General features: G+C 52.8%; 1 protein-coding gene across 1 annotated transcript; it reads left to right on the plus strand.

Moving 5' to 3' along the window:
- The first annotated feature begins 355 nt into the window (after positions 1-355).
- TMEM8B (transmembrane protein 8B) lies at positions 356-27,743 on the plus strand. The gene is made up of 13 exons (XM_056117012.1): positions 356-1,118; positions 6,826-7,015; positions 7,435-7,642; positions 14,125-14,258; positions 14,542-14,810; positions 15,460-15,785; positions 18,402-18,495; positions 18,633-18,756; positions 18,861-19,003; positions 19,107-19,285; positions 26,102-26,248; positions 26,391-26,507; positions 27,331-27,743. The coding sequence occupies exons 1-13, from the start codon at positions 590-592 to the stop codon at positions 27,664-27,666; spliced, it is 2,796 nt and encodes a 931-aa protein (XP_055972987.1). The 5' UTR covers positions 356-589; the 3' UTR covers positions 27,667-27,743.
- Positions 27,744-27,757: the final 14 nt, after the last annotated feature.

Below are 27,757 nucleotides of genomic sequence, written 5' to 3' on the forward strand. Positions count from 1 at the left end.
GAGGTCTCTTGTGGAGACCGCATTGGACCTGGAGCAGGGCGGGGGGACAACCTAGAAGGTTTGTGCGGGATCTGGGAGACGGGTAAGGGTCTGAGGCCAAAAGTGAAGACGTCTGTAGGTGTTTGGGTGTGCGGGGGTCGCCGTAGAGTTCTTGGGAGCTGCCCCTGGGGACAGTTAACAGAGGACGTGAGGATCTGAGCTGGGCGCTTTGGGGGCTGTGTTTGGGGTTAAAGGCGTTGGGTGGAGTCTGTCCTCGGCCCAGCAGGACCAATGGAAAGACCAATAGAATTAGGAGGGGGGCGGGCTTTCCTGGGAAAGGCCAATCGAAGTTGCCAGGGGGCGGAGCGTCGCCCGACGTCAGTGTGAGGCCGCCGCCGCGGGGCCTGCTTAACGCCGGTCCAGCGCAGCCCGGAGTCGCCCAGGCCTGAACTCCTACCCAGGTCCCCGGCCCGGCTCCAGCCAGCCCGACCCCGGCACCGGACCCGCGAGGACAACGGAGGCCACCCCCCGGGGGTGGGGAGCGGAGCCGCGGGTCAGCTCTGCGAGCGCCCCGTGCTGGCCCGGTCCGGCCCCGCCCCCGCCCCGGGCCATGGCCCAGCCCTTGTCCCGGCCCCTTGTCCTATCCCGAACCGGACCTTGGCCCCCGGCCCCGCCCTCGTCCCGCGTCCCAGATTGGTCCCCGTCCCGGCCTGGGTCCCAGCGAATGCTCAGATCCGGGTCCCAACCTAGCTCCCCCGTCCAGTTCCAGTCCCTTGATTGGCCCCCATCCCCACCCCGGCCCTTGTGCCACCTCCTGTCACAAGTCCCGGCCCAACCCCTGAGACAGCTTCAGCTCCCGTGTCTGTTTCAGCCCAGGGCCAGACTCCTGCCCTTGCTCCACTCATCACCACCCCTCCTTTCGCCCCATGCCCTGCCCTTGTACCAGCCTCGCTACCCTGCCCAGCCCGACCCGTTAGCTCAGGCTTTGCCCTCATCTCTGTGTTTGCCCACGTCTCTCCCACTACTCCGCACTGTCTCTCATACCCTGCCCCTCTCCCAGCCTCGACTCAGGTCTGGGCTCCAGCTGCCGCCAGCCCTTTTGCTGCTGTTGCTGTTCTCTGTGCTTGGCCCGGGGGCTGGTGAGTGCAGAAGCAGGCAAGGTTGAGGCAGGGGTGGGCATGTGGACGGGAGGGGCGGGTTGGAGGAACCCAGAGAGAAGTGGGACCCTGGCGGCCAGATGACTGGGGGAGAAGGGAGAAAGGGAGGAGAAAGGTTTTACATAATGGAGAGGAATTGGGAGGGTCAAATGAGTATTGTTTGCGTGACACTTGGAGGTGGCTGGTCACTAGGCCCTAGGATGTTTCTTTCCTGGGGGTCTTATCCTGATTCAACTTTTCTCCAAGAAGTCTTGAGGACTTTGCTCCTGTTCTTGAAGCTTGATGGGAGAGACATACACCCCAGTCAGTGAGTTTCTAGACCAGTGTGAGAAGATCTAGTCTAAACCATTAAAAATTCCTTCTGGAAAAGTAATGTGCAGCAAACAGGGGTTAGTCGCCATTATGAGTTGTCTTCTGGTTACAGTGAGTCTTGCTTCCAATATGCTTGATTTGCTTAGGATGAATTCTGGATACTTTTACATTTGTTGTTTTTGGTTTTGGGGTCATATCTGGAAGTGTTCATTCAGGGCTTTACTCTCCTGGATCTGTGCTCAGGGGACGGTATGTGGTGTCAGGGATTGAGCTCTTGACCAAGTGCAAGGCAAGTACCTTACTCGCTGTACTATCTCTCCAGCCTCAATTCTGGATACTTTTAGAGCAGAATTGAAAAATTCAGTGGCTGTTTTTACCAATCAGAAAACTGAGGTCCAGTTAGGAAGCAGTTTACTCGCTGGCACACAGCTCTATGTGGCTGGGGAAACAAGGATTCTGGTTTCCATCTCATATCAGTGCTTCTTTTTTTTCCTTTTCCTTTTTCTTTGTCCTTTTCACTGCACTAGCGGATAGGAGAACTGACCCAAGTTGAGACTAGCCTCTTCTCTCCCCTGTCTCCCCACTAGGGGGCTTCATCCACATGCTGTTCCTCAGTTGTCAACTTCTCTGCCTCCTGCCACCTTCCAGAGATGAAGTGATGAAGTGATAAGAGCGGGGAGAGGGTCCATTTCTTAATGGGTAGAGGGATATGTGCCATCCAGATGGCCTCACGTGCAGGCGATGAAGAGATGACTCTGGTTTCCCCGCCAGCGGTGTCTAGCGCAGGGTCGGGATATGCCTGAGGGAGCCTTTGGCAAGAGCAACTCAGAGAGCAGCTGTGATGGGGGCTGGGTTCCCGGGAGCTCAGGGCTCTGAGATCAGCACAGCCCAAAGCTCTGTGGAGATGGACAGTCTATATGCCTGTGCTCACCGGTGTCTGTGGACGTGTGTGTGTGTGTGTGTGTGTGTGTGTGTGTATGTGTGTGTGTGTATGTATGGATGTGTATGTCCCTGTCCGAGGGCTCTGTGGCAACACGGGCCTGTACAGTGTGTGGACATGTTGTGTGTTCTTTGGGGGACATGGGAGCCTGTGTGTCCTCTGAGTGCCTGTGTCATGTGTAAAAGGAGAGGACCTGTACTGTGACCCGGGCATATTTTTCGTCAGCTCTCCCTGCTTCTCTCCACACAGATCCTGGAAGTATCTCTTCCCAAGTAGCTAGTTCTGGGGCCGGAGCCATAGTACAGTGAGTAGGGTGCTTGCCTTGCAACCTATCCCTTGCCACTTTTGGGTGGCTTAACCACTTCCTGTGAATTGCAGGGCTCTTTGTGCTGGTCTTCTCATTGTTTAAACTCCCGGAGTCATTTGCGGCTTTTCATTCTCAGCTCTGACTGCTTGGGGCTAACATCTCTTCCAATAACAGTGTCATCAGCCCATCCACTACCCTGCCCTGGCATCAGGTTTGCAGGGATCCATCCTGACACCCAGGTTCTATCCCTGGCACCCTAAATGGTCCCCCAGCCCCCCCCCCCCCCCCCAAGAAGTGATTTCCTGAGCACAGAGCCAGGAGTTAGCCCTGAACACTGTCAGGTGTGGTCCAGAAACAAACAGCAACAACCAAGTCGCTCGTTTCTTGCTTGCTTAACACCCTACCTGGTGCTTCACAAGACATGTATATATTATCTGTGTTTAGTAATATATAATCAGCCGGACCCAGCCAGACCTCATGAAGACAGGAGCCAAGGAGGGACTTGGTGATGGTGCTGTCTACAGAGGTGGTCGCAGGTCTGCGCTTCAGATTTGGTGTGACAGAGCCTGATTCATATCTTCCCTGTGCCTTGTTCATAAGTCCATGGAACAGCTCTGGGCTGGCAAGGGAAGGCAGGGGGCAGTCCCAGATCTGCAAGAAGCCGAGAGATGTGCATTAAGAGTTGGTTGGCCTGAAGCAGTTTTTGGGGAGAATTGTGATGGGGTGGGGTAAGGGGACTCAATTGGGTCTTATGCTGGCAGGGCCGCCCATGTGCTGCCAGTTGGTGGGCAACTATGGCCAGGCTTGCAGGTCTGTGCCATGACCTAGGAGCGGAGCTGGCTTCCACCCCGGGACAGTCTGTCAGTGTCACAGCGTCATCTTCATGGTCTCATTATGTGTGTAATGCTGTTTTTAGTCTTACTGCCAGACAGAAGGTGCCCCCTGGGGTCACCTGGGCTCATTGCACTTGCATAGCCCTGGGCCTGCCTGGCTGTGCCAGAAAATAAAAGGTCTTTTGTTCTACTTAAAAGCGTGGTATGTGCGTGCGTGCGTGCGTGCGTGCGTGTGTGTGTGTGTGTGTGTGTGTTCGTGTTCGTGTTCCAGATGGTGGTGGAGAATTGCTGTAGCTTCATCTGGAACTATTGGAGCATCTAGAACAGTCTCGTCTGAGCATGCGTTAGGTCTGACTTTCTGAGGGACATGGCTCTATATGGACCTGTTGAATCAAAGCCCCATCCAACTCTTGAAGACCTCGATGCTTCCTTAAGCATCTGTTCTTGGGGACTTCTAGTTTCCTTCCAGCATACTCTGCTCTTCTTGCTCGCTCTCTTTTCCCACCAACCTATCTCTTGCCACTTTGGGGTGGCTTAACCACTTCCTTCGGATTGTGCTGGTCTTCTCATTGTCTTCCCAGGGTCATTAACAGCTTTTTCATGTTCAGCTCTGACTGTCTGGGGCTAACATCTCTTCCAATGACTGTCATTAGGTTCATCCACTACCCTGCCATGGCACCAGGTTTGCAGAGGAGAGTCTTTCTCCACCTCCAGCAGAGGGCACCCCAGAGCTCAGCTTTCTCCTAACTTGGTATCTGGGCTCTACAGCTTAGGCACCGTGGTTTGGAGACCCGTTAAAGCAAGTTTTCATACATTAAAAACCTCCAGTGCCAGCACCCTTTCACCCAGAGTGTCCATTTCCCTCCACCATTTTCCTGGTACTCCCGCCCCACCCAACCCCCCAAAGTAAGATTCCTGCTTCAGACCAGCTCTCAATTCCGGTTGCCTTTGGGTATTGTTATTCCCCTACTATGTTCCTCTGTGTGCAGCATATGTGCAGGCTCGTGCTGCGTCTGCCCTTCTCCTTCTGGCTCACTTCACTTGGCTCTCTCGAGTCAGCCTGTCCTCCTAGGAATGTCCCTTTCCTGTCAGTTGGTTCATTTCCTGTCCTCCCTCTGGCATGCAGCTCCACTGCTGTCTTCATGCTGCTCTGGGCCGCTCCCGGGTGGCCATCAGCGTGCCAGGTGACAGGTTTTCCTTGCTGACAACTGGGATGAATTGTGCAGTCTGTGAGCCTTGCGAATACCTCGCAAGGAGCATTACCTCGGAGATGCCCCTTCGTCATGAAGGCGGCTCTGGGAAGGGCGGCTTGAGGTTGCTGCTGCTAGTGGGTTCTCTCTGGTCCTTCCCCTTCCTTTCCCAGATGTCTTCACCCCCCCCCCCCCCCCGTGACTTCAAAGACCTCCCTCGTTTGGAGTTTGACACTCATCTCCAGAGTGAGTGTCAGATTTGGTAAGCCCTGTGGGCAGTTCCCCCCACCCCCACTTTATTTAAACAATATGGTTTACCAAGTTGTTCATGATGCATTTGTTACAGACATTCAGTATCCAGTCCCCATCCCACCACCACTGTGACCTTCCCTCCACCATTGTCCCCATTTTCCCAGCCACCCCTCAAGCCCGCCCCTGTAGCAGTGGGATTTCTTACTTGGCTAAAACCTCTGTCCCAGAATTTGCCAACATAACCCTCCCCGATCCCCACACCCCCTCGCTTCCCTCCCCCGCTCCCTCCACTCCTGCCATCCCGCCTTCCTGCAGAGTTGTTCTGCAGCTTCTTGAATTCCCAGTCTCTTCCCTGTCCTGCCCACCCTCTGGCTTCCACACCGGGCTTTGGTCTCCAGAGCAATTAGGTGCTCCAGATCTTTGTTTGCCACTTGGGGTCTTTCTCTGTCCAGCTGAGCTATGGGAAGATGATCCCCAGGATGGTGGTCCAGCCTCCAGGTGGCCTGGCTAGGTGCTGGCCCTGTGCGCTCCTGTCCACCTTGGCTCTACTCCTGATGCCCATGGTCAGGGGTCAGAGCGTCTCTGCTAGAGACGACCACTTCCTCTCCACCTCTCAAACACTAGGATTCCCAAGTGGTCTGAGGACCTAGGGGTGAGCAGCAGACCACCTCCCTGGCGCCCCTCTGCTGCTGGTTGGCAGAAAATTACACTCTCCTCTCTTCCTCTATGGAGGGGTGGAGGAGGATTCAGGAGGAGCAGGAGCCTGCTGGCTCTTCTCCCAACCTTTGCCACCCACATAGGCCCCTTGCAGGCTCCCCACACTGTGCCTTCCATCCCTGCCCTGTGCCACCCTATGGACTGCTCTTGTAAACTGTTGGAGGGTTCTGACTGCGCAGACCGCAGGGGCCAGAAGGGAAAGAGAGGCAACAAAGGAGCTACAGTTCCTTGCTGACTTCCAAGCCAGTGTTGGAGTTCCAGCCAGCTTCATGACCCACGCGCCCAGGCCAACACACATACACACACACAGAGTCACATATACGCACGCACACACACACACACTGTCACATATACGCACACACCCCACACTCACCACAGTCTCACATATGCTGTCACACATGCTTATGCACACCTATACATAACTCTCACACACATTATTCATACAAATTCATGTGCATGCACATTCTACACATGCATATATTTACATTCACATAATTGTATATACTCTCACATAATGCACACATAGTAACACTCATTTCATATACATACACATGCATTCCATCACACACCCTCCTACACCAATCTCACATACATACACACACTTTTGCACACTCCCACATACACATTCATATATATATATATACACACACCCCTTCATTTTGTCAGGTTTAGAAATAGATAAAATGACTTAAAAATGAGGAGCTACTGTGGGGGTCGTATATAGGGTCTTGGTTTTGGATTTAGAATGAGTTTTGAATCCTTGTTTAGTCTTGGTTAGCCCCTCAGTTTCCTTATCTGTGAAATCAGTCTGGGGTGGGAGAGATAGGGCAGGGGTTAAGGTGCTTGCCTTGCAGGTGGCTGACCCCAGTTGATCCCCAGCACCACATAGGGTTCCCTGAATATTGCCAACTGCCAGGAGTCATCCCTGAGTACTGCTGGGTGAGACCCTCAAACCAACAAGGCAAAAACAAAACAAAACAAAACACCGCACACACAAACATGTCATGCTTCCTACCCCCATCCCCTCCCCCCGTTATTATGAGGGTCACAGCAAGAAATAGTTGGGGCAGTGTGAGAGCCCTGGGGAGAGCCCGGGTGCCCGATGCTAATGTAAGCACCTCTGTCCCCCTCTCCCCAGGAGGCCTCTTCCTGACAGATTACTCCACCTGCTCGCCCCGCAAGCTGAGTCCTTTCCGCTCCTTTGCCAGCACTGAACTCTTCCACTTCCATGTGCCTGAGGACACCTTTCTGGCTGTTTGGAACCTCATCATCTTCAAGGAGCAAGGGGGAACATTTGGGGACCACTGCCCTGATCAAAGTGTGACTGTGTGAGTGTCAGAGTTAACCTCTGTGCCCTACCCCCAGACCACCGGCCAAACTTAATGGTGACTCTGAGTATCCCATTGGACCTTCAGACCTCACTCTAAACCCCGACCTCTGTCTGCAATGAAATGTGAAATGTGACTGGGGACTAAGACCTTGGTTTCCTGTCTACTTCCTGAAGTGTGTGTGTGTGTGTGTGTGTGTGTGTGAGAGAGAGAGAGAGAGAGAGAGAGAGAGAGAGAGAGAGAGAGACTTTGTGAGTGCCTCAGTTGACTGTTGACCTTTTACCCCTTGACCCCTGACCTGGAACCACTGGGTTGTCAGGATACAGAATCCACTTATTGTACTAGGCATGAGTAATAATTCTCTCTTCTTTTTCTCTCTTTGTGTTTCCTATTCCATTGTCTGATTCTTCTCCCTCCAGGTACTTCCGATCTGGGGCACCCCCTGTCATCAATCCCTTGCATACTCACTTTCCAGGGGACACAGCTGTTCCTGGGGTTTTCTCCCTGACCCTCAGTTGGACACTGCCCAACCGCACCTCAGGCATCTTTAACGTCAGCAGCCCCTTACCCGGGGACTGGTTTCTAGCTGCTCACCTTCCTCAGGCCCATGGTCACATTTCTGTCAAGGTGAGTTGCTGGTTATGCTGCCCGGGGCTGGGTGGGGCGGCACAGGGGACAGAGTTCTTTCTCTGTCTTCACTGAATTCCTTTCCTGAGCTTCACGGTGCCCCAGCCTTGTGCCTGGCTGGGTAATGGGCACAAAGGTGAGTAGGGGTAGGTAGTAGCATGAGGCCAGAGGCCACAGGTGGACCAGAAGCCATGATTTGTAGGAGGCAATTTGGGACTGAGAAGGATCAGCTGAGTTGAGGAAAGTCATTGCTACTGTGTTTTTGTTGGGAGGGACCGGAAGTGCCGCCATCTTTTTCTTTCACCTCCAGATGGGTCAGACTAGATCTCCTCCTGCTAGTGAGAGGATCTGTAGGGTTCTTTGGTTGGAGGGAGGCAGGGGGTGATAAGCAGCCTTTGTCAAAGTGAGATGCTTGCCTATGGGGCAAAGGGGAAAGGACAGAGCCTGAGCAGAGTGAGGACGTCAAGAGCAGGATGCTGGAGATTAAGAGAGCTAACAAGGCTTGGCCACTGAACACTGGAAGCCATGCCTGTTGGAACTGGGTCAGGTGGGGTGTGGGGAGTTGCATGGGGCAGACATTCCTAGTGAAGTGGAGGGAGGATCCGGATGTATCTATGCAGGCTGTCTGTAGGCAGGTGCTCTGTGACAGTGTCAGACGGGCTTTCCCACTTCCTGCTGGAGCTCTGGGCTCCGAGAACTGCTAGTAATATGTCTGAATGAGCTGAGAATCACACAGGGACAGGTGTGTTGGCACTGTTAACATCAGAGATGAAAGCTACAGCTGAGGTCTTCCTTCCTTCCTTCCTTCCTTCCTTCCTTCCTTCCTTCCTTCCTTCCCTCCTTCCCTCCCTCCCTCCCTCCCTCCCTCCCTCCCTCCCTCCCTGAGCCTGGTGGCCCTTGGGGGCCAACAGGATCATATGATGACAGGATTGAACTTAGGGCCTTGCACATGTGAGGCATATGCTCCATCCCTTTGAACTGTTTCCCTGAGGTCACATCATAGGCCTTGGTGATCTATGATATGGCCTGGCTTTCCTGTGATGGGCAAGTGAGCTTCCTGTCATGGTCGGGGGGCTGAGGAGAGGACCCCTCCTGTTGGGGTATCATAGAAATGCCTCTGGGTTCTGGGTCAGTTTTGTCTCCCTTTAGAACTTAGGGGTTTTGGAATGTCTGTCTGTGTTTTTCTCTTTCTGGGTGAGCCACAGGAACCTGGTACATAGGCGGGACTGGGATTAGAAGAAGCCTGGTTAAGAGAGGTCAGCACCAGGCTTGCATCTCAGTGTAAAAAGTGGGCCTTGGAGGACTTGGTGCTGTAAGCTATAGCCCTGGTGAGCAGAGCTCCTGAGGGCAGTTGGGAGGTTAGAGAGGAGAGGACACAGTATCTCTTGAACGTGAGAGCCAGAGCTCTGTGGATCCTGAGCTAGAGGTTTGAGATGCCAGAATATTCCTGGTGTCTCCCTAAGAATTTATCTTAAGGGCTGGAGCAATCGTAAAGTGGGTAGGGCACTTGCCTTACATGCAGCTGACCAGGTTTAATCCCCAGCACCCTGTTTGGTCCCCTGAGTACCGCCAGTAGTATAACACCTGAGCATTGATAAGTGTGGCCCCTAACTAAACAGGTCACGGTCATGGTCCTCCCGTTGTTCCTCGATTTGTTCGAGCGGGCCCAGTAACTTCTCCATCATGAGACTTGTTACTGTGTTTGACGTATCGAATACGTCACGGGTAGCTTGCCAGGCTGTGCCGTGCGGGCGAGATACTCTTGGTAGCTTGCCAGGCTCTCTGAGAGGGGCGGAGGAATCGAACTCAGGTTGGCCATATTGGCTGCGTGCAAGGCAAACTCACTACTGCTGTGCTATCACTCCAGCCCTAACTAAACGGAACAACAATGAATTATCTTAGAATTTTTAAGCATTTATCAATATTTTGAAGGACCATGATTTATAATACTGTTATAATACATGATAGTTTCATGCATACATCATTCCATACCACATGAATTTTATAATCTTTTGGAATGTTTTGATTTATTTATTTTTTTGGTGGGGAGACTGGGGGTTTCGACCACATTTGATTCTATTTAGGGTTTACTCCTGGCTCTGTGTTCAGGGTTCACTCTTGGCAGTAATCACAGTTCATATGTTGCCAGGGATTGAGTTTAGGTTAGCCATGTGCAAGGCTATCTCTCTGGCCTCACTTTTGGAATCTTATCTAAGAGTCTCAGGTGCTCTGGTAAATGATTCAGATTCATGCCTGTGAAGGATATTCAGAACTTTCCACCAGGGCTCTACTCAACTTCTTTCCTCCTTGTCCACGGCTGGCTTCCTGTGAGGCTTGGGAAATACAGGCAATGATGAGGGATTGGGGATACCCATGGGTAGAAATGGAAGAATTTCAGAGCCAGTACTGTTTCTAGGCCCTCATTAGAGGGCCTAGAAACCTTAGTCCTTGAGCACCTCCTTGCCCCTGATCTTGGACAGGATTCAGGGACACAGATCAGATGTGCATTATTGAGACCCAGGGGATGAGGACCAGGAAGAGAGGTAACTCAGCCAGAGAATGCGGGTGTTAGGAGGGAGGCCCGGTGTTGAGGAGGCAGGGAAAGGTATTCCAGATGGTGGGAACAGCAGACTAAAGCTTTGGTGGAGGGGGAGGGAAAGAACTGAAGTGGTTCTGCTTTTGGATGGTACTTATGGGGGCCTGGGAGAGGGAACCAGAGGGGTGAGCAGAGCCCAGATCAGGAAGGGCCCAGAAATTGGAACTTTATTCTGAGAATGATCAGAAATCTTAAGAGGCTGTAATAGAAGAGATTTAATGGGGCCACCCCATTCTCCTACCTCCTGTATCCGTGGGAGTAGGCGCTCTCACCCAGCACTGGACCTGGTACATTGTGACCAGGTGGCAATTTTTTTTTCACTCTTTGCTGATTTATTTTTAATTAATCATTTATTTGAAGCATGGTGGTTTGCAGTACTGTTAATGATAGGGTTTTTTCCTCCACTGGAGTGTCCATTTCCCTCTACCATTGTCTCCGAGTTCCCTCCCAGTCACCCCCCACCCTTCCTCCGCCCTTAATAAACTCAGTTCTAGAAACCAGTTCTCAGGGTCTGTTACCTTTGGCCAGTTGTTATGTACTGGGCAAATTTTGGCCACTTTTCTGCCATCTTTGAAAACTCATGTCCCAAAATTGATCTCAGGTGTCCTCCTTCTTCCTCCCATTGTCCCCTCAGCCCTTTCATCTGGACACATGCTCTGCACCTCCCAGACCTTCTGTTCTGGAGCATGTCCACCCTGTGGGGCCCTGCTGCCGGGCTTCCCTGAGAGGCTGGCCTTTGGGCTGGGCTAACATCTGGCACTCAGATGACTTGGATGGGGAAAGCCCTCCTGAGGCCTAGGGGTGCTGTTCCCGAATGCCTCTTCTCCTCAGATCCACAACTGAAAGTTGGTAAGATCATGAGGACAACAATAAGGAAAGTAAAGAATTTGTCTGATTTCGGGGCTAGAGTGATAGCACAGTGGGTAGGGTGTTTGCCTTGCATGTGGCTGACCCGGATTCGATTCCCAGCATCCCATATGGTCCCCTGAGCACTGCCAGGAGTGATCCCTGAGTGCAGAGCCAGGAGTAACCCCTGTGCATTGCCAGGTGTGACCCCCCCCCAAAAAAAAGCTAAAAAAAAAAAAGAATTTGTCTGATTCCACCACCCATGTACAAGCGTGGCTCAAGCTCTCAGTAGACATGGGTCAAGCCCTTAATTTCTGCTTTTCCTCTTCCTTGTAAGTGATTTGTCTTACATTTCAAATAGGTAATGTAGGCACCTGGTACCATATTTGAAATGTTCAAGCGGGCAAGTGTAGTGAAAAGTCTTCTTTCCCACCCCAACTTCCCTTTGCCAGAGTTACCTTGTAGTACCCTTTCCTGATTTAAACACTTTCTCTTCACCTTTTTGACTTCTCAGAATGTCCTGGTCTGCTGTCCACCGGAACTTTCCATCGTCCCCTCCTCCCATGTCCTTTGTTGCCTTCTCCTCTACTCGACCCCTACACTTTGGATTCCCCAGTACTTGCTCCTGGGACGGTGCCTTTTATTTCCCCCTCCTCTTGATAGATGTCTCCAGCACAGTGAGTTTAGAGACCATCTGGAAGCCAATGTTTTCGGGTGTATTTAGCGCTTCCCTACATTTTTGAATCTCAGACAGTATAACCACCTGCTCACATGACATCTCCGACTGGATGTCTAAGAAGTATCTCAGATGAAGCCTATTGAAATCCAAGCAGAGTCTAATGGGAAAGCCTCTTCCCTGTGACTCCCGTCTCTTCTCCCATCCCAGTCACCTTCTTACTGGTCAGTGGCACACCAGGCCTCGAACTTGTCATCCTTGACTTCTTTGCACCTTAATTCCCTCCAACTAGCCCCACAGGGAAAAGTCTTGTTGATTTGACTCATGCTCAGAAGTCCTGTCCTCTGTGTTTTCTGCCCCCTGTACCTCCCCTGATGTGACAGTACCGCCACCGATGGCCCAACACTCCCATCCTTCCTGTCCGCTGTGGGCTGGGGCTTGAGCTGGGGACTGGCTTTTCCCACTGCAGTGGCCGAATGTCTTTGTGCCTCTTTGGTCTGCTGCAGCTGCTTGAGGCCTGTGACCTTCAAAGAACCCTGGTGGGGGTGGGAGGGGGAATCTTTAGGCCTTCCACCCCTGGATCTCTCGGACTGCTTCTCACGCCCTTTCTCCCTTTGACCTTCTGCTTTCTCAAGCATCCTTGCTTTGGCCTCATTCTTTCTACCAAATACTGCTGGTGGCCAGTCTGTCTTGGCTTCTGCCTTGGCAGAGGTGTTTGATGGCTGGCACCCTTCTGGTCCCATCACTGTCTAAAGGCATGGCCCCCTTCCCCTTTCTGGGGTCTCTGCTGACTGAGCCTTCCCCCCCTTCCTTCCTCACACACACACGCACACACACACACACACATACATACACACACAGACACACACAGAGTAAGGGAGAGGCATTGGCTGTGCATTATGGTAGTTCAGGGAAGGAAGCTCTTGAGAGCTGGAGAGGCCACGTCCACAGAGGTCTCCACGATGCCAGACTTTCAAGCAAGGGGTTCTTCCACCTAGGCTGTCTGGCAAGGTGGACAGGCCACCTCCTGCCTGTGAGTCCCACTTGAGGCTCGTCTGTCACAGAGTTTTGTGCTTCCTGCCTTCGGAGGAGGAGGAGGGGGTTGGAATGTTTTAGGAGAGCACATCTTGTCCTTAGGGTCTGATGCAGAAGACGAAGGAGCAGGGTCAGAGGATTCCAAACAGTTGAGGTGTGTCTGGGGACTTCCCAAGGGGCCCTGTTTCTGACACCCCTTCTTGAAACTCAACAGGTTCAGGATTTTAGCGCCTCATCTGTACTGGGCACTGGGGATGCAAGAGGCAGTGGAGCAGAAAAAGCCTGTGCCTGGGGCGGGGAGGACTGGCCTGGTGCCTCTCAGGCCGCCTTAGAGCCCGATGGATGGAGTTCTGGGGCAGAGAACTCCCTGGGACACCAGAACCTGGAAGTTTGGTCCCCGAGTTTGCTCAGAGTCACTGCATTAATAAACAGGGAGCTTCAGTTGGGCCAGCATGAGGCCAGGGGTCCAGGAGATCACAGAATTAGGCAGCCACTCCTCTCCTGAGCTGCTGGAAGAGGAGAGAGAGCAAAGAGCAAACCGGGACTGTGTTCCCTGGGCGGGTGCTTGGACAGCACCTGTGACGTGAATGTTGCGGGGGTATGGGGGGGTTGTTACGCGGGGACTAGGACTTTCATCCTGCAGCTCAGCGGGCTGAGGCTGTTGTCCAGAAGCCCAGCCGGAGGCAGAGCAGGCATATCTATGGGTCCCAGCAGTGGTGGTGGTGGGAGTTGGGGTGCAGTGATTGGGGAGTCAGGGCTTTGGCTTCATGGAGATGCAGGCAGTGCCGGGCCGGGTGGGAATGGCCCCTCTGTCCGTGCTTCATTGGAACTGCTGCCAAGCACCCTCTTGACACACACAGACACGTGCTGGCCAGCGTCTTGTCTGGGGGAGCAGAAACCAAGGGGGGGTTCCTCCTCTCACATTGCTTAGGACTGTCCTTCAGAAAAAAAGAACATGGGGTGGGCCAGGCCGGGCAAGTCCCCAGAGGGCCAGGGTGAGGAGTCTGTCCCAGTGGATGAAGGAGCCATGGACTGGAGGCCTTTCAGGAAATTTCCAGCATCCCCCACTTCCAGCCGGTGTTCTGTACAGGAGGGGCGGGATGGTTTGAAGGGGCTGGTATGGGGTTGGGGGCATTACAGGAAGTGCTCAGGAAGAGGGGCTCGAGTGCAGAGGGTGAAGGTGGGAGTACCCTGACCTGAGTACGCAAGGAACCCCACTCCCCCCAGGCCCCCTTGCAGTGCCACAGGTCAGCTTTACCCTGTACCACGGGCGCCCTGCTGACTACCCCCTCACTGTCCCTCCTTTCCCTCACCCCCATCTTGTCACAGGGCCTCCAGGATGAGTGTCAGTACCTCCTGCAGCCGCAGCTCATTGTCCGGCGTCTGCTGGACGTGGCAGTGCTGGTGCCTGGCCGACCCTCGGAGCAAACGCTCTCCCCCCACAATCACTCCACCCTGTACAAGTAAGTAAAGACCCCCCCCACCCTCTCCCTCCTCCTCCTCTTCCTCCTCTGGCCTTAGGCACAGGGCTCTGGCCTCCCTGCCCGTGTCCCCCTACCCCACCCCACCCCCCTGAATAACTGGGCTTCCAGGGCTGGTGGTCCCTCTGCACCCCATCCCCTCCTTGGAGACAAGACCCCAGAGAGCCTCACCCCTCTGTGCTACCTTCCCCAAGGTGTCTCCTTCTCCTGTGTCCTGCTCACCTCTCTGTCCTGGTCTTCTTTGTCCCTCCACCCCCACCCCCAGGGTCTTTGTACCCAGCTTCACTTACAGGGTGTCTGCACAGCTGGTGTGTGTGGGGGGGAGAGGGGCTGCGGCCTGCCCCCTGACCCTGCGCCTGCGTCCTAAGGCTCCACCCCTGCACAACTCAAGCTCCGTGGCCTGCGGGGGTGCCGCAATGTGCCAGCTGGAGCTGGCCTTACCCCCCTGGGGCCACTGGGTCTACGTGCGCGTGGAGATGCCATCCCGGGGCCCCGGCAGGCCCGTCCGCTTCCAGCTGTGCGTGTGGCTGCAAGGTCAGAGCCCCGAGGGTGCCCCTGACTCCCAGCCCCTGCTTTCTGCCATTCCTGCCTCCCCTCCCCAGCTGGGCCCTGTCGCACTCCCTGATGTCCTCCCACCAGAGCTTCAGGTCCCAGGAAGGCCTTTAGATCATTTTACAACCATGTCTGGAGCTCAAGGACCCCCTGTCCTGTCCTGCCCTGCCCATCCCCCTCTCCCTTCTCCTTCCCTTCTTTTTTCAGGGACAGCTCCCAGCTCTGTGCTCAGTAGTGGCTCCTGGCAGTGCTTGGGGGAACCCTGGGTACCGGGGACTAAACCCAAGCCTGCGCTCAGCCTGTTGAGCTTTCACCCCTCTCCTTTCCTTGGTGTCATTTTCTCTTTCCATTTCTGGGGAGAGCAGGGACACCTGGGGCCTGTAGGTCGCTGCCCTTGCTGGAGCTCATGCAGGCTGGTGTTTCAGCAATGCCTGAGGGAGGGCTCCCCTCGATGCCCCTCTGCCAGACCCTGCCATTACCCATGACACTTGAGCCCCATGGACCCAAGTGCCTTGCCGGGCCTGAATCCTCCCCTCCCTCACCTTGCTGATGAAGCCTGGTGGCCTGGCTGGTGGAGGGTGCTGTGCCATGGGTGCGGCCAGCCCCAGCTCTTGTCCCCTCTGCCCCACAGAATGCCCGCAGCCCAGCCTGTCGCGGGCCTTGGTCCCTGGAGCGGCCATGAACATGCCCCAGTCCCTGGGCAGCCAGCCTCTGTCTGCAGAGCCGCCATCCCTTGGGGCCCCGGCTGAGGGGCCAGGGGTCACGGCTCCCCCTGAGCACTGCTGGCCGGTGCGCCCAACGCTGCGCAACGAGCTGGACACTTTCTCTGTCCACTTCTACATCTTCTTCGGCCCCAGCGTGGCCCTGCCCCCTGAACGTCCGGCCGTGTTTGCCCTGCGGCTGCTGCCGGTGCTGGACAGTGGCGGCGTCCTCAGCCTGGAGCTCCAGCTCAACGTGGTACTTGATGGGGAACGGGGAGGCCACATCAGGGGCTGGGGGTTGAAGGAGATGATGGTGGGTGAGGGTCCTGGCCTCCTGAAATCCTATCCACTGCTTCCACCCTGCTCCAGGGGAGGGATTGTGCCTCCCTGTCCTGTGCAGGGAAAGTGTAGGTTGTAACTGTCACCCCCTTCTGCAGGCTGGTCTCCCCACACTCGGGCCTCTCTCCACAGTGGGCGTTCAGTTTTCTTGCTTTTCTTGCCGGGAGCTCACGACCTTTCAAGGGCCTGCAGCCCATGTATCTGGACTGGTCTCATGCCTAGACGCCATCCCGATGTGCCGTCAAAATCCACATTCTTGCCTTTGAACCTACTCCTCTCAGCTTTATCTTTGAAGGTCCAGCCAGTAACCCTAACCCTATCTTTTAAAAATTTTTAAAAAATTCTTTTCAGTGACTAGACTGGGCTGGAGCGATAGCACAGCAGTAGGGCATGCCAGCCTGACCGGGTTCGATTCCTCTGCGATTTCTCTACCCCTCTCAGAGAGCCCGGCAAGCTATCGAGAGTATCTTACCCACACGGCAGAGCCTGGCAAGCCACCCGTGATGTATTCGATATGCCAAACACAGTAACAACGAGTCTCACAATGGAGACGTTACTGGGCCGGCTCGAGCAAATTGATGAACAACGGGAGGACAGTGCTGCAGTGACTAGACTTTTTCCAATAGAAACATGGAGCAGGAAGTGGTTTCCATCATCCCCTTCTTACCTTCTGCCACTCACATCTTGTGCTCTCGTGGCTCATTGACCACCGCTGGTGATTTTTTAGTCTTTCTGACTTCCTAATGTGCCTTCCCAGAACTCTGCTGCCTCAGCATCTCGAGTCTCTCCCAACCCCCGCAGTCTTCTCTGGGCATCTTCCCGGGGTCTGTGTGTTTCTGAACTCTATGACCTCCGCCCTGGGCCTGAGCAGGGTGTGGGCACCTGTCCCTCCTGCTCTCAGCTCACCCATTCCTTGCTGCATCACCTGGGCCTTGTGGCAGCTCCCATCTTTGAGTCTTTTTCTTTTCCTTCCTATTTTTTTCTCCCCTCAGCACAGTTGTATACATTAAAAAAAATTATAAAATGTGTTAGGTTACCTCTTCCAATCAAAGCTTTGGACAACAGGAAGACACACAAGCAGTGTGGCCTGCGAGGTGAGTCTAGTCCCCTGGCCAGGAGTTGCTTCTGGGCCACTGGGCAGGCAGAAACCAATTTCTTACCAGGCCACTTGGGTCCTGTTTGATCGCTTGATGTGGTCTTTCGTGGGCCACTACTCAGCTTTCTAGGGATCCTACTGGTCGGGACAGGACCAGTTCTTCAGCCTCAGTGTCTTGTTTTCCTGTTCAGATTCTCTTCTGGCTGAGAGTGTATGTGTTTCACCTTTGCTTGTTGCTTTGCCTTGGACAATGACTGAATTGTTTGATCTTGACTCTTTAGGGTCTAGATGAGAGACCAGACACACTTGTTAGCTCGGGGTAGAGACCCTGCTCTCCTTCCCCACTCCACCAGCACCTAGCCCTTCACTCTCCCTGCCTCTGAGTTCTTAACCGTTTACTCAAATGGACATCATCTTTCATCCTCTTCATCTCTTGAAGTGATTGCTTGACTGGGAATTCAGGGCAGCCCTATTTTTTTTGGAGGGGGGTTTGGGGGTGGGGATCCACAACCATGTTTAGGAACTTGGGGGCCACTTCCAGCAATACTTAGCTAACCAAGCCGGCAGTTCAGTGCAGGGGTCAGAGGATGTGGTGCCACCGGGTCCTGCAGTTCTGTGGACCACCAGGGCCACCCTCGCAGTGCTCAGGAGTGATGTTGAGGAGGCACACAGTGCCGGGCATGCGCTGTCTCCTGGCCTCAACCTTATTCTGGCATTACTGGCATAGTGACTTTTGTTTACCATCATCTACCTCAGTATGTCAAGTTTCCCCTTTGTGTTCAGAACTGGACAGTTGAGTCTGAGGTCAGTGCACCTGGAGGACCTTTGCTCTTCCCCCACTGATTGATTTCCTCCCAATGGACTATTTTGGAATCACACTTGAACTCATTGCCCCTGCATGAGGGGAGTGAGTGAGTGAGTGGTTGTTGGAGCCAGGTTTAGGGCACACTCCATGCTTCTCTGAGGAGAATTTCCTGGGGAGTATCCCCCTTCCCCCATTGGTGCAATGACCCTCCCCCCCAGGCTCTGAGGAGCTTTTCCATGTTATCCCCTCACACAGCTGGCAACTCATCCTGTTTCTTCCTTTGCTTTGCTCATGTGGAAGCCAGCACAAGACATTTGAGCCCCACCTCCCAACACACTCGCCCTTCCACTCGCCCTTCCTGCCTGTGATTGAACACTTTCCCTCAGGGCATTAGCCTGCTAGCTGTGTAAGTTGCTTCCCATCTTTTGAAGTGGGACCTGTGTTCTGTGACCAGAGATGCATCCAGGTTCTTTTTAATCCCAGTTTGCTTGTTCCGCGGAAGCAGAGACAGACTCAGAGACAGGCAGGCAGGCAGGTGGACTGAAGGGCGGGCCTGGAGGGGTTTTCTGTGGATGGGTTAACAGGCCCAGGGGCTGCAGGTGTGACACCCTCATGTTATCCGCTGTCCCCAGAGTTCCTTGCGCCAGGAAAACGTGACGGTCTTCGGATGTCTGACTCATGAGGTGCCCTTGAGCCTGGGGGACGCAGCCGTGACCTGCTCCAAAGGTGGGGTGAGGAGCGGGAAGGGAGAGGGGCCTGGAAGTCAGGGCCACGGGCTGCGGAGGATGGAGCGGAGGGAGAAGGGGGCGAGGCGAGGGACCTGGGGTGCTGCCCCCACACGGGCCCCTCGCTTCTCCCCTCAGAGTCTCTGGCCGGCTCTCTCCTCTCCGTCAGTGCCGACTCCAGGACGGCCAGGCTGCGCATCCCCTTCCCACAGACGGGGACCTGGTTTCTCACCCTGCGCTCGCTGTGTGGGGTGGGGCCTCGGTGAGAGACTCGGGGTGGGATGGGAGGGGCGGGGCCAGGGAGGGCGCACCCCTCCCCAGGGTGGGGCCGCCCCCAGTGATCCGGAGCCTGTGCCCTCCACGCAGGTTCGTGCGGTGCCGGAACGCCACGGCAGAGGTGCGGCTGCGGACCTTCTTGTCCCCCTGCGTGGACGACTGCGGGCCCTACGGCCAGTGCAAGCTGCTGCGCACGCACAACTACCTGTACGCGGCTTGCGAGTGCAAGGCCGGTGAGCGCGGGGGGCGGGGACTTGGGGGGGCCTGGCGGGAGGGCAGCTGTCAGCCTAAGGTCCTCATCCTCTTACCCCCTGGGTCCTTGCACCACCCCTGCAGGGTGGCGGGGCTGGGGCTGCACCGACAGTGAGGATGCGCTCACCTACGGCTTCCAGCTGCTGTCCACGCTCCTGCTGTGCCTGAGCAACCTCATGTTCCTGCCTCCCGTGGTCCTCGCCATCCGGAGCCGCTATGTTCTGGAAGCCGCCGTCTACGCCTTCACCATGTTCTTCTCCACGGTGCGTGCGCACCGCGGCCTCCCCCGAGAGTCCTTTGCCGCCGAGTTCCCCTTCGTTTTTGGGAAACGGTGATCCCGTCTCATCTCGGTAGTTCCTCTTTTGCTCTCTTTTACAGCCAGGCACCCCCCCACCCCCCCCTTTCCAGATGATGACAGGCAAAGCTTTTTTACTTATTTATATTTTCCACTTTTTAAAAAAAATTAAAGCACCGTGATTTACCAAGTTATTGATGGTTGAGGTGTAGATGTGCACTATCACAGCACCGATCCCTCCCACAGTGTCAGCTTCCCTCCACCAGAGTTCTCAGGTTCTGTCCCATCTGCCCTCTTGACAGGTTCCTTTCTAAGTTCTGTTGTGAAAGTTTGGGTCTCTTGATTTTTTTCTTTTTTTTTCTTTTTGGGTGCCACCCAGTGATGCTTAGGGTTTACTCCTGATTCTGCACTCAGAACTTTCTCCTGGTGGTGCTCAGGAGATCATATGAGATGCCAGGGCTTGAACCCAAGTCGGTCACATACAGAGCAAATACCCTACCTGCTATACTATTCCTCTGTTCCAGTTTCGGTCTCTTGATTTCAGTGTTGTTGACTCTGTGGTTTGGGTATTAGGCTCTATCAGTCCTTAGCACCCTCTTTGTACCTTAACCCCCTGACCTGGCCCCCCCATTGCTTCTCATCTGTCTCTTTTTTTTTCTTCTGGGGAGGAGCTTTTTAAAGCTCATGGGGCTAAGAGAACAAGGCTGTTTGCTATTTAAGATAACAGTCACAGGAGCAGGTGGGGAGCGGCTGCTGTCTGAGCCTTGTCTGTCCACCCCGAGGGCTGAGGGGACCTCTGCTTCCTGTTCAGGTCCGGGGAAACCTGTCCCTGTCCTCTCCATGCTCCCCTTGCTGGGGTTGGATCTTTGCACCCCATTTCTTCAGGTAAAGTCTTCTCTCTCCTCACATGCTTTCACGATGCGAGGGCCCCGACTCACCTGTGTGGTGCCCTGTTGGGTGTAGGAATGTGCACACCATTAGCATGTCTTTCTTCATGAGGTGAGAATACAGTGACTCATGCAGTGGCTACGGCCTTCTCAACTTCCCAGAGCAAGACAGAGGGCAGCTCCATAGTTGGATAATTTATATGTTGCCTGGCTCTTGGCATCCTAAGATGCCTCACAGGCACGTTCATTTTTTAAAAAATTTTTAATAGTGAGACATCATGAGGTACATTACAGACTTACACATTTTTGTGCTTGGGTTTCAGTTATACAATGATCAAATGCCCATCCCTCCACCAGTACCCATTTCCCACCACTACGGATCCCAGTATCCCTCCCACCCCCATCCCCCCATCCCACCCTGCCTCTGTGGCAGGGCATTCCCTTTTTGTTCTCTCTTACTGGGTGTTGAGGCATGTTCATTTTTTGAGGTTTCCTGGGAGGTGGCAGTGAAACAAAAGCCCACCCGAATGGAGCATATTTTGGTGATGATTACCATAGTTTTTTAAATCTTGTCATCCAGTTCCAAACAGTCCGCTATCCTTCCCCTATCATTTCTCACTAAAGTTTATCTCACAAGCTGGCTTCTCAAATGCTGTAAGGTAGGTAGAAGAGTGAGTCTCCTCAGGTGCTGTGAGGAAGGTAGAGGTGAGTCTCCTCAGGTGCTGTGAGGAAGGTAGAGGTGAATCTCCTCAGGTGCTGTGAAGAAGGTAGAGGTGAGTCTCCTCAGGTGCTGTGAGGAAGGTAGAGGTGAGTCTCCTCAGGTGCTGTGAGGAAGGTAGAGGTGAATCTCCTCAGGTGCTGTGAAGAAGGTAGAGGTGAGTCTCCTCAGGTGCTGTGAAGAAGGTAGAGGTGAGTCTCCTCAGGTGCTGTGAGGAAGGTAGAGGAGTGAGCCTGCTGATATGATCAATTAAACATATATATGTATAATAAATACATTATATATATACACATATTTTGGGCCACAGCTGGTAGTACTGGATGGGGGCAGGAACCTTGGGGTGCCAGGGATCAGATCTAGGGATCCCACAGTCAAAGCCTGCATGCTAGCCCTTGGAGTTATGTCCCTGGGCTCATATAGACTTTTCCTCTCTGAGATGCTTCATCTTGTTTTTCTATGCGGGGCTCTTGGCCTCAGGTGCCATACAGTGACAGCAGAAATCTGAGATGGAGTCAGACTTGCCTCGGGTCATGACAAGAAGGACGGAACAGAACCTAACACCATGACTTCTTGCTCTCGGCATGAATGCCTCAGATATCCAAATCAGCAAAATCCCTGCACATTTGTGTGTGAGAATGTTCTGAAACTGAGGATCATATCCTAGAGTCCTTCTGGACATTCATCTGCCGATAAGGATGCATTGGCTGTAACCATGCTATGGAGAGAGATGCAGGTCACTCAGCAGTGTGATGATAGCACACCCTCGTTTGGCCTGACTGGCTCCCCTTTTAGGTCTGCTCTGACAGTGCCTCATTCTATTTTTATACCAGAGCGGGTTTCTCCCTTCTATTTTCAGATGCCTTTTATACGGTCGCTTGTCAGACACTCGCACAACAGCTGTTTGCCCAGCTCCCTCGTGGCTCGGTGCAGATCTGCTGTGGGTCACAGCTAGAAAGAGGATCCAAGTCTCTCTTGGAGCCTGTGGAGAGCGTGTGTCCATTCTCCAGGGCTTTGCACCAGCACCCCTGCGCTTTGACTACAGTGTGACCAGTCCTAGACACCCCATTTTCTGAATAAGATCTGTCTCCAACTGCAAATAAAAGTCCTCCCCTGACCCCATTAGGATCACAGGGCAGCCGAGAGTGACTGTCACCACATACTGAGCTTCCACTTTTTTTAGTGCAGCAATAAGCAAAAGATCACGACTTTGTGATATTTTCTAGTGCCTTGTTCAAACCCATGTTCTTTCCCACAAGGACTGAAGTATACAGCTACAGCTTTCCTGGTTACCTGGTGTTCCCTGGGTTCCTCCCTACCAGGACTCTCATGGCAGGTAGCAGCCCAGGAAAGTAGATGACAGTCTTCTTCTCTGACTTCAAATTCAGAGAGGCTCCGCCCTTCGATAGGGCATTAGTTCCTCTCTGGGCCACAGGAGCAAATTTACTCTACAGGAGTTTACAGATATGATCTAAGATTGTTGTTGTTGTTGTTGTTGCCATTAAAACCACAATCCACAGGCTGTACTTTATAACTTAGTATCCTGAGACTGAATCAGCGCTCTGTGGCAGAGATGGCTGACTGCAGGCTCCTGCTAGCACTATCCTTATGGAGAGACACCCAGCCTATTTGTACCTTTCCATGGAGGAGGGGACGCTTAAGTGTTTTACTGAAGGTGAATTGAACCGAAGTTCTCCTTATGCCTGACTCAGATTTCTTCACCCAGCTCTATTCTTTTTTGTTTTGTTTTGTTTTGGTTTTGGAGTCTCAGCCGGTAATGCCCAAGTGTTGCTCCTTGCTCTGCATTCAGGAATCATTCCTGGCAGTGCTCAGGGGACCATACAGGATGTTGGGGATTGAACCAGGGGTCAGTCGTGTGCAAAGCAGGCACCCTCCCTGCTGTAATGACCATATAGGATGTTGGGGATTGAACCAGGGGTCAGTTGTGTGCAAAGCAGGCACCCTTCCCGCTGTAATGTCACTCTGGCCCCTCAAGCTCTATTCTTTCCCTCTCTCAGGGGCAGTGAATGTGCTTGGTTAAATTCCTCACCTGACTGCAGTTTCTCAGCTGTCCTGCAGTATATATCAACCTCTGGCATCAGTGTACTGGTTCTCAAATTTTTAGATGCTAAGAAGGACCAGTGAAAAGATCTAAACTTACAGGGGCTAGAGAGATAGTACAGGAGATAAGGCACTTGCTTTGCATGGGCCACTTTGACCCTGATTTGATTCCCAGCACCACATACAGCTCCCTAAGCACCACCAGGATGACTCATGAGCACCACTTGTGTGCTTCGGCTCCCCCGTCCCCTGCTCTCCCTCCTGCCTCTCCCCCCACAATCAACTCATAGATTGGGCCAGAGAGATAGTACAGTGGTTAAGGTGCTTGCCTTGTGTATGAATCCCTGGTACCAAATATGGTCCCCCGGAGCACTGCCAGGAATGCTTTCTAAACACAGGATCACGAGCAAGCCCTGAGCACTGCTAGATGTGGATCAAACTCACTTCTCACATCCTTCCTCTACACCCTCCCCCCAAAAAAAGAATAAAAGCAAAAACAATAAGTACCAATATGAAAATTAGCCCACAATTTTCAGTGGAACAAAAATTCTCACTATGCTTTTTAATTATTTTCCTGTGGCACCAAGGATTGAACTCAGGACCTTACACATGCAAGCCTGCCACTAAGCTACATCCTTGGTCCCCTCACACTGTAATTAAAATTTTTTTTGTGTGCTGCAATTTAAACTTAATGTTGCCCCTATGGATTTTCTGCAACCTTAAACAGTGTCTTTGGCCTTTGAGTATACTTAAATAATCAGTCATTGAATATTAGTGAAGCGAGTTCCCCTAACCTTCCTTCTCCAGAGATAATATCTCTATTATCTTCAGCGTTTTATTCAGTGCAGAGATATTCCTAGAGGAAAATTAACCTTCAATTAATTACTCCCTTAGGTGTGTCCTCAGTAATGAGGTAATTTAGCTTTTCTTTTACTAATATAGAGTCTCCCTTATCTGAGATGAACGGATATATAAGTTCCCCCTTCCCTCCAAGAGTATCTGGGCATTCCCTCTTCTCTGAGTGAAAGTCAGGAAAAGGGAATAAGTACTTGGTTAAACCTTAAATGTACAATCAGTGCTTTACAATGAAATCCAAATCATAAAACAGCTTTGGGTAATGTATGTAGTGGCCTATAGTACTTATATCTGGTCTTGAAGGCAGAGAATCAATGCCCTACAGATAAAATTAAAAATAAAAACACCCTACAATATAGTTTTGTTTAGGAACAAAAGACTTCCCAATAATCACATTTCAGAGAAACAAAGACATGAAAAATAAACACCTTTTAGACACGGTTAAACATTCCTTTTAATGGGGATGTGGTCCCCTCAGAAGTCAGTTTCCCAGTAAGAACTCAATTTCTTCGTTTGTATCTTTAGAGAAAACCACGTTCCCAGAGTTATATGCCTTTTGAACTTAAATTATGGCTGTTTCCAGGCAGTCTCTTCCTTAAGGGACAGCTACTTTACCTCTAAAATGAAGAAGGTAGGTACGGACATTTAAATCTTGCACCAAAGATTGGAAAGACTTAAGCCTAAAGTTTCCCATGACCAAGTACTATCCCAAAGTTTTCTTTTTTCCCTTTCTTGTTTTGGGGCCACACCTGGCAGTCCTCAGAGCTTCTTCCTCCTGACTCCGTGCTCAGGAATCATTCCTGATGTGCTCTGGGACCTTATGGGGTGTTGGGGATTGAACCCGGACTTCCTGCATGTAAAACATGTGCTATGTAACAACAGCCTGTTGAGCTATTCTCCAGCACCCTCAACATTTCTTTTAAATTTTTATTTCTTTCCCTAAAGATTTAGGCTCTCACACTCCTCTTAGAATTTATCCTTGCCCTTTGTTGAAGTTTATACTGTTTGCAGTTTGAATGACTCGCGGAACCTTTCACCAGGACCCAGAGAAAGGCCAGTGATATCTTTCTCCTCTTTAGCCTCCAGAGCCTGAGCTTCTGAGGCTGTTTCCCTGCTCTGAATCTGGTGTGGATCTGCCCATTTTGATGGCCAATCTGCTTTAGTTTCTATCTGGCTCACAGGGGCGATGTTATTTGCTCAAGGTTGGATGTGAGGTTTTGTGATATGATTTCAGAACCTTGTGCTCCTTTCCCCCTGGAGTCTTGCTCCTCTTGTCTTCCTATTCTTGTTCTCAGGTTGTCTCCCTTTTGCCCTGAGTGTGGGGAGGCCTCACTGAGGCCAGTGAATGAATTTCTTCTGTCTCTCTCCTCAGTTGTGGACACCCCTGCCCTCTCCCCTGACTCAGGGCTGAGCTTCTGGAGATCCCTGATTCTTGCCTGTCTGGGGTCTGTGAGGGACCTCTCTCAGGGGCTCAGTGTCCTCGGGTACCTCCAAATAGAATGCAGATACTGAGTGGGGCTGAGAGGAGTAGCTAAGGTACCTGTGAGTTCTCAAGCCACTTCAAAAACTATGATCTGCTACCTCCCCACTGAGCCTTCCTACCCTCCTTTCATCAGTCTGATGTGTTTTAGTCCAACCCTGTCAAGAACACCAACTTCTTTCTCATTCTCAGGAGTTATATCACCCCAAAGGACCCAGGGACTTGTAAGGGACAGAGATAAAGCACATTCAATCACCAGATCTTAAGGAAAAAATATCCTGGCCATGCTCAACTAGTTGGTTTGGTGCCGATAGTTTAGTGCTTGACCCAGTGCTGCGGTGTTTGTTGGAGGGATTCCAGGATCACACTAGGAAGTGCTCTGGGGACCAGACAGTGGTGGGGATCGAACCTGGAGCCTCAGACATGTCAGGAATGTCTCCATAACTTTGGACCTTCTCTCCGGGGCTCGGGATATTTTTGGACCCAGTTCCTCTTAGATCCTCACTGCCGTTTGACTCTTCTCAGTAGCGTCTCTCCTTCCCCTCCATGTAGGGGAGCTTGCTCCTGTGGAGGGGAGCTCTGTGCTCTTCCCAGGCCAGGGGGATACCTTTGTTTCTTACTATGACTGCACAGCTTGGGTTGGAGGGTGGAATCCAATTCGGAATCGGGGTCTCTGACTGCTGCATGCCAGTGCCAGCACTGCAGTGGCCATATAACCTTCTCCAGGTTTCTTCCACCCCTGCCTGTACTCCGAGTTCCCCCAACGCCTGTCCTTTCTTCCTCCAGTTCTACCATGCCTGCGATCAGCCGGGCATCGTGGTGTTCTGCATCATGGACTACGATGTGCTGCAGTTCTGTGATTTTCTGGGCTCCCTCATGTCTGTGTGGGTCACTGTCATCGCCATGGCTCGTCTACAGCCTGTGGTCAAGCAGGTCGGTGCAGGGTGGGCCCAGGGTGTTGGGGGTGGGCAACCACAGCCAGAGTGTCCTTGCAGTGCCCGCCCAGCCTCTCCCCAGCACCTGCCAGTGCCCCTGCCCACATTGTGGCTGGGACCCTGGAGTTCTCTTTCCCTAGGTGCTGTATCTGCTGGGGGCCATGCTGCTCTCCATGGCACTGCAACTGGACCGCCATGGACTCTGGAACCTGCTCGGCCCCAGTCTCTTTGCCCTGGGCATCTTGGCCACGGCTTGGGTAAGGAGTAGGGGCTCTGTGGGGGGTGGGAAGTGAGGATGGTGTCCCAGGGACCTGAGTGGCTGGTCCCCTACTTATGGTGTAGGTGCATTGATCCTGGAGTCATTGCTATCCTGCTCACACTGAATTTTACTGCAGAATTGATGCAGATTTTATGACCCACTTTTTTGGGGGCATTTTGTGTGACCATTCTGTGAGGCATATTTTTGTTTGTTTTTTTCTTTTTTCTTCTTGATTCATCATGAATTACAAATGTATTCATGATTGAGTTTTAAGCATACAACATTCCAACACCAATCCCTTCACCAGTGTCCTCTTCCCTCCCCTGATGGCCCCAGTTTCCCTCCAACCCCTCAGCCTGCCTTCAGGTTCAGGGTAGACACCTCCAAAATTTTTTTTTCTTTTCCTTTTGGTCCTGTGGTTTACAGTACTGTTACTGATAGGGTTTTACGTATGACACCCTACCACCTTTCAGCACCCCGACCTCCTCCAAGGTGGTCACTTTCTTCCATCATTGTTATGGTGGATGGTATGCTCTTCCCCACATGGGCAGTTTCCTACTGAAGACCAGGTCTCATGATCTTCATTTCTATTATGTGAGGCTTAAAAAAATGGTTCCACTATTACTTAAAAATCATTTATTACTATACTCTGTATACAATTTTGCAAAGAAAGGGCACACACGAGTTTTGGGGCTGACAGAGAGTGAAATCCAGGGTCTGTCAGCTCCTGCTGGCAGATGCTGGCAGCTCACGAGTCAGGCTCAGCTGAAGCCTGGGAGAGCCAGCCCATGGCTGAGCACCCCCTTCTCTGCCTCCCCCAGACCATCCGCAGCGTCCGCCGCCGCCACTGTTATCCGCCGACTTGGCGCCGCTGGCTCTTCCACCTGTGTCCCGGGAGCCTCATTGCAGGCAGTGCCATCTTGCTCTATGCGTTTGTGGAGACCCGAGACAACTACTTCTACATCCACAGCATTTGGCATATGCTCATCGCTGGCAGTGTGGGCTTCTTGTTGCCCCCGCGTGCCAAGACTGACCCCCGGGTCCCTTCAGGAGCACGGCCCCGGGGCTGCGGCTACCAGCTGTGCATCAACGAGCAGGAGGAGCTGGGCCTGGTGGGCCCCGGAGGGGCCACAGTCAGCAGCATCTGTACCAGCTGAGGGGGCCTGGGGCCTGAACCATGGGGCACTGGCACTCTGGAAGAGGCAGAAAGCTCTGGGGTGGTTCCTGGAGGCCTGGACCATCACCCCC

This window comes from Sorex fumeus, unplaced genomic scaffold (assembly GCF_029834395.1).
Source record: "Sorex fumeus unplaced genomic scaffold, SorFum_2.1 ptg000034l, whole genome shotgun sequence".
In the NCBI taxonomy this organism is placed as follows: Eukaryota; Metazoa; Chordata; class Mammalia; order Eulipotyphla; family Soricidae; genus Sorex; species Sorex fumeus.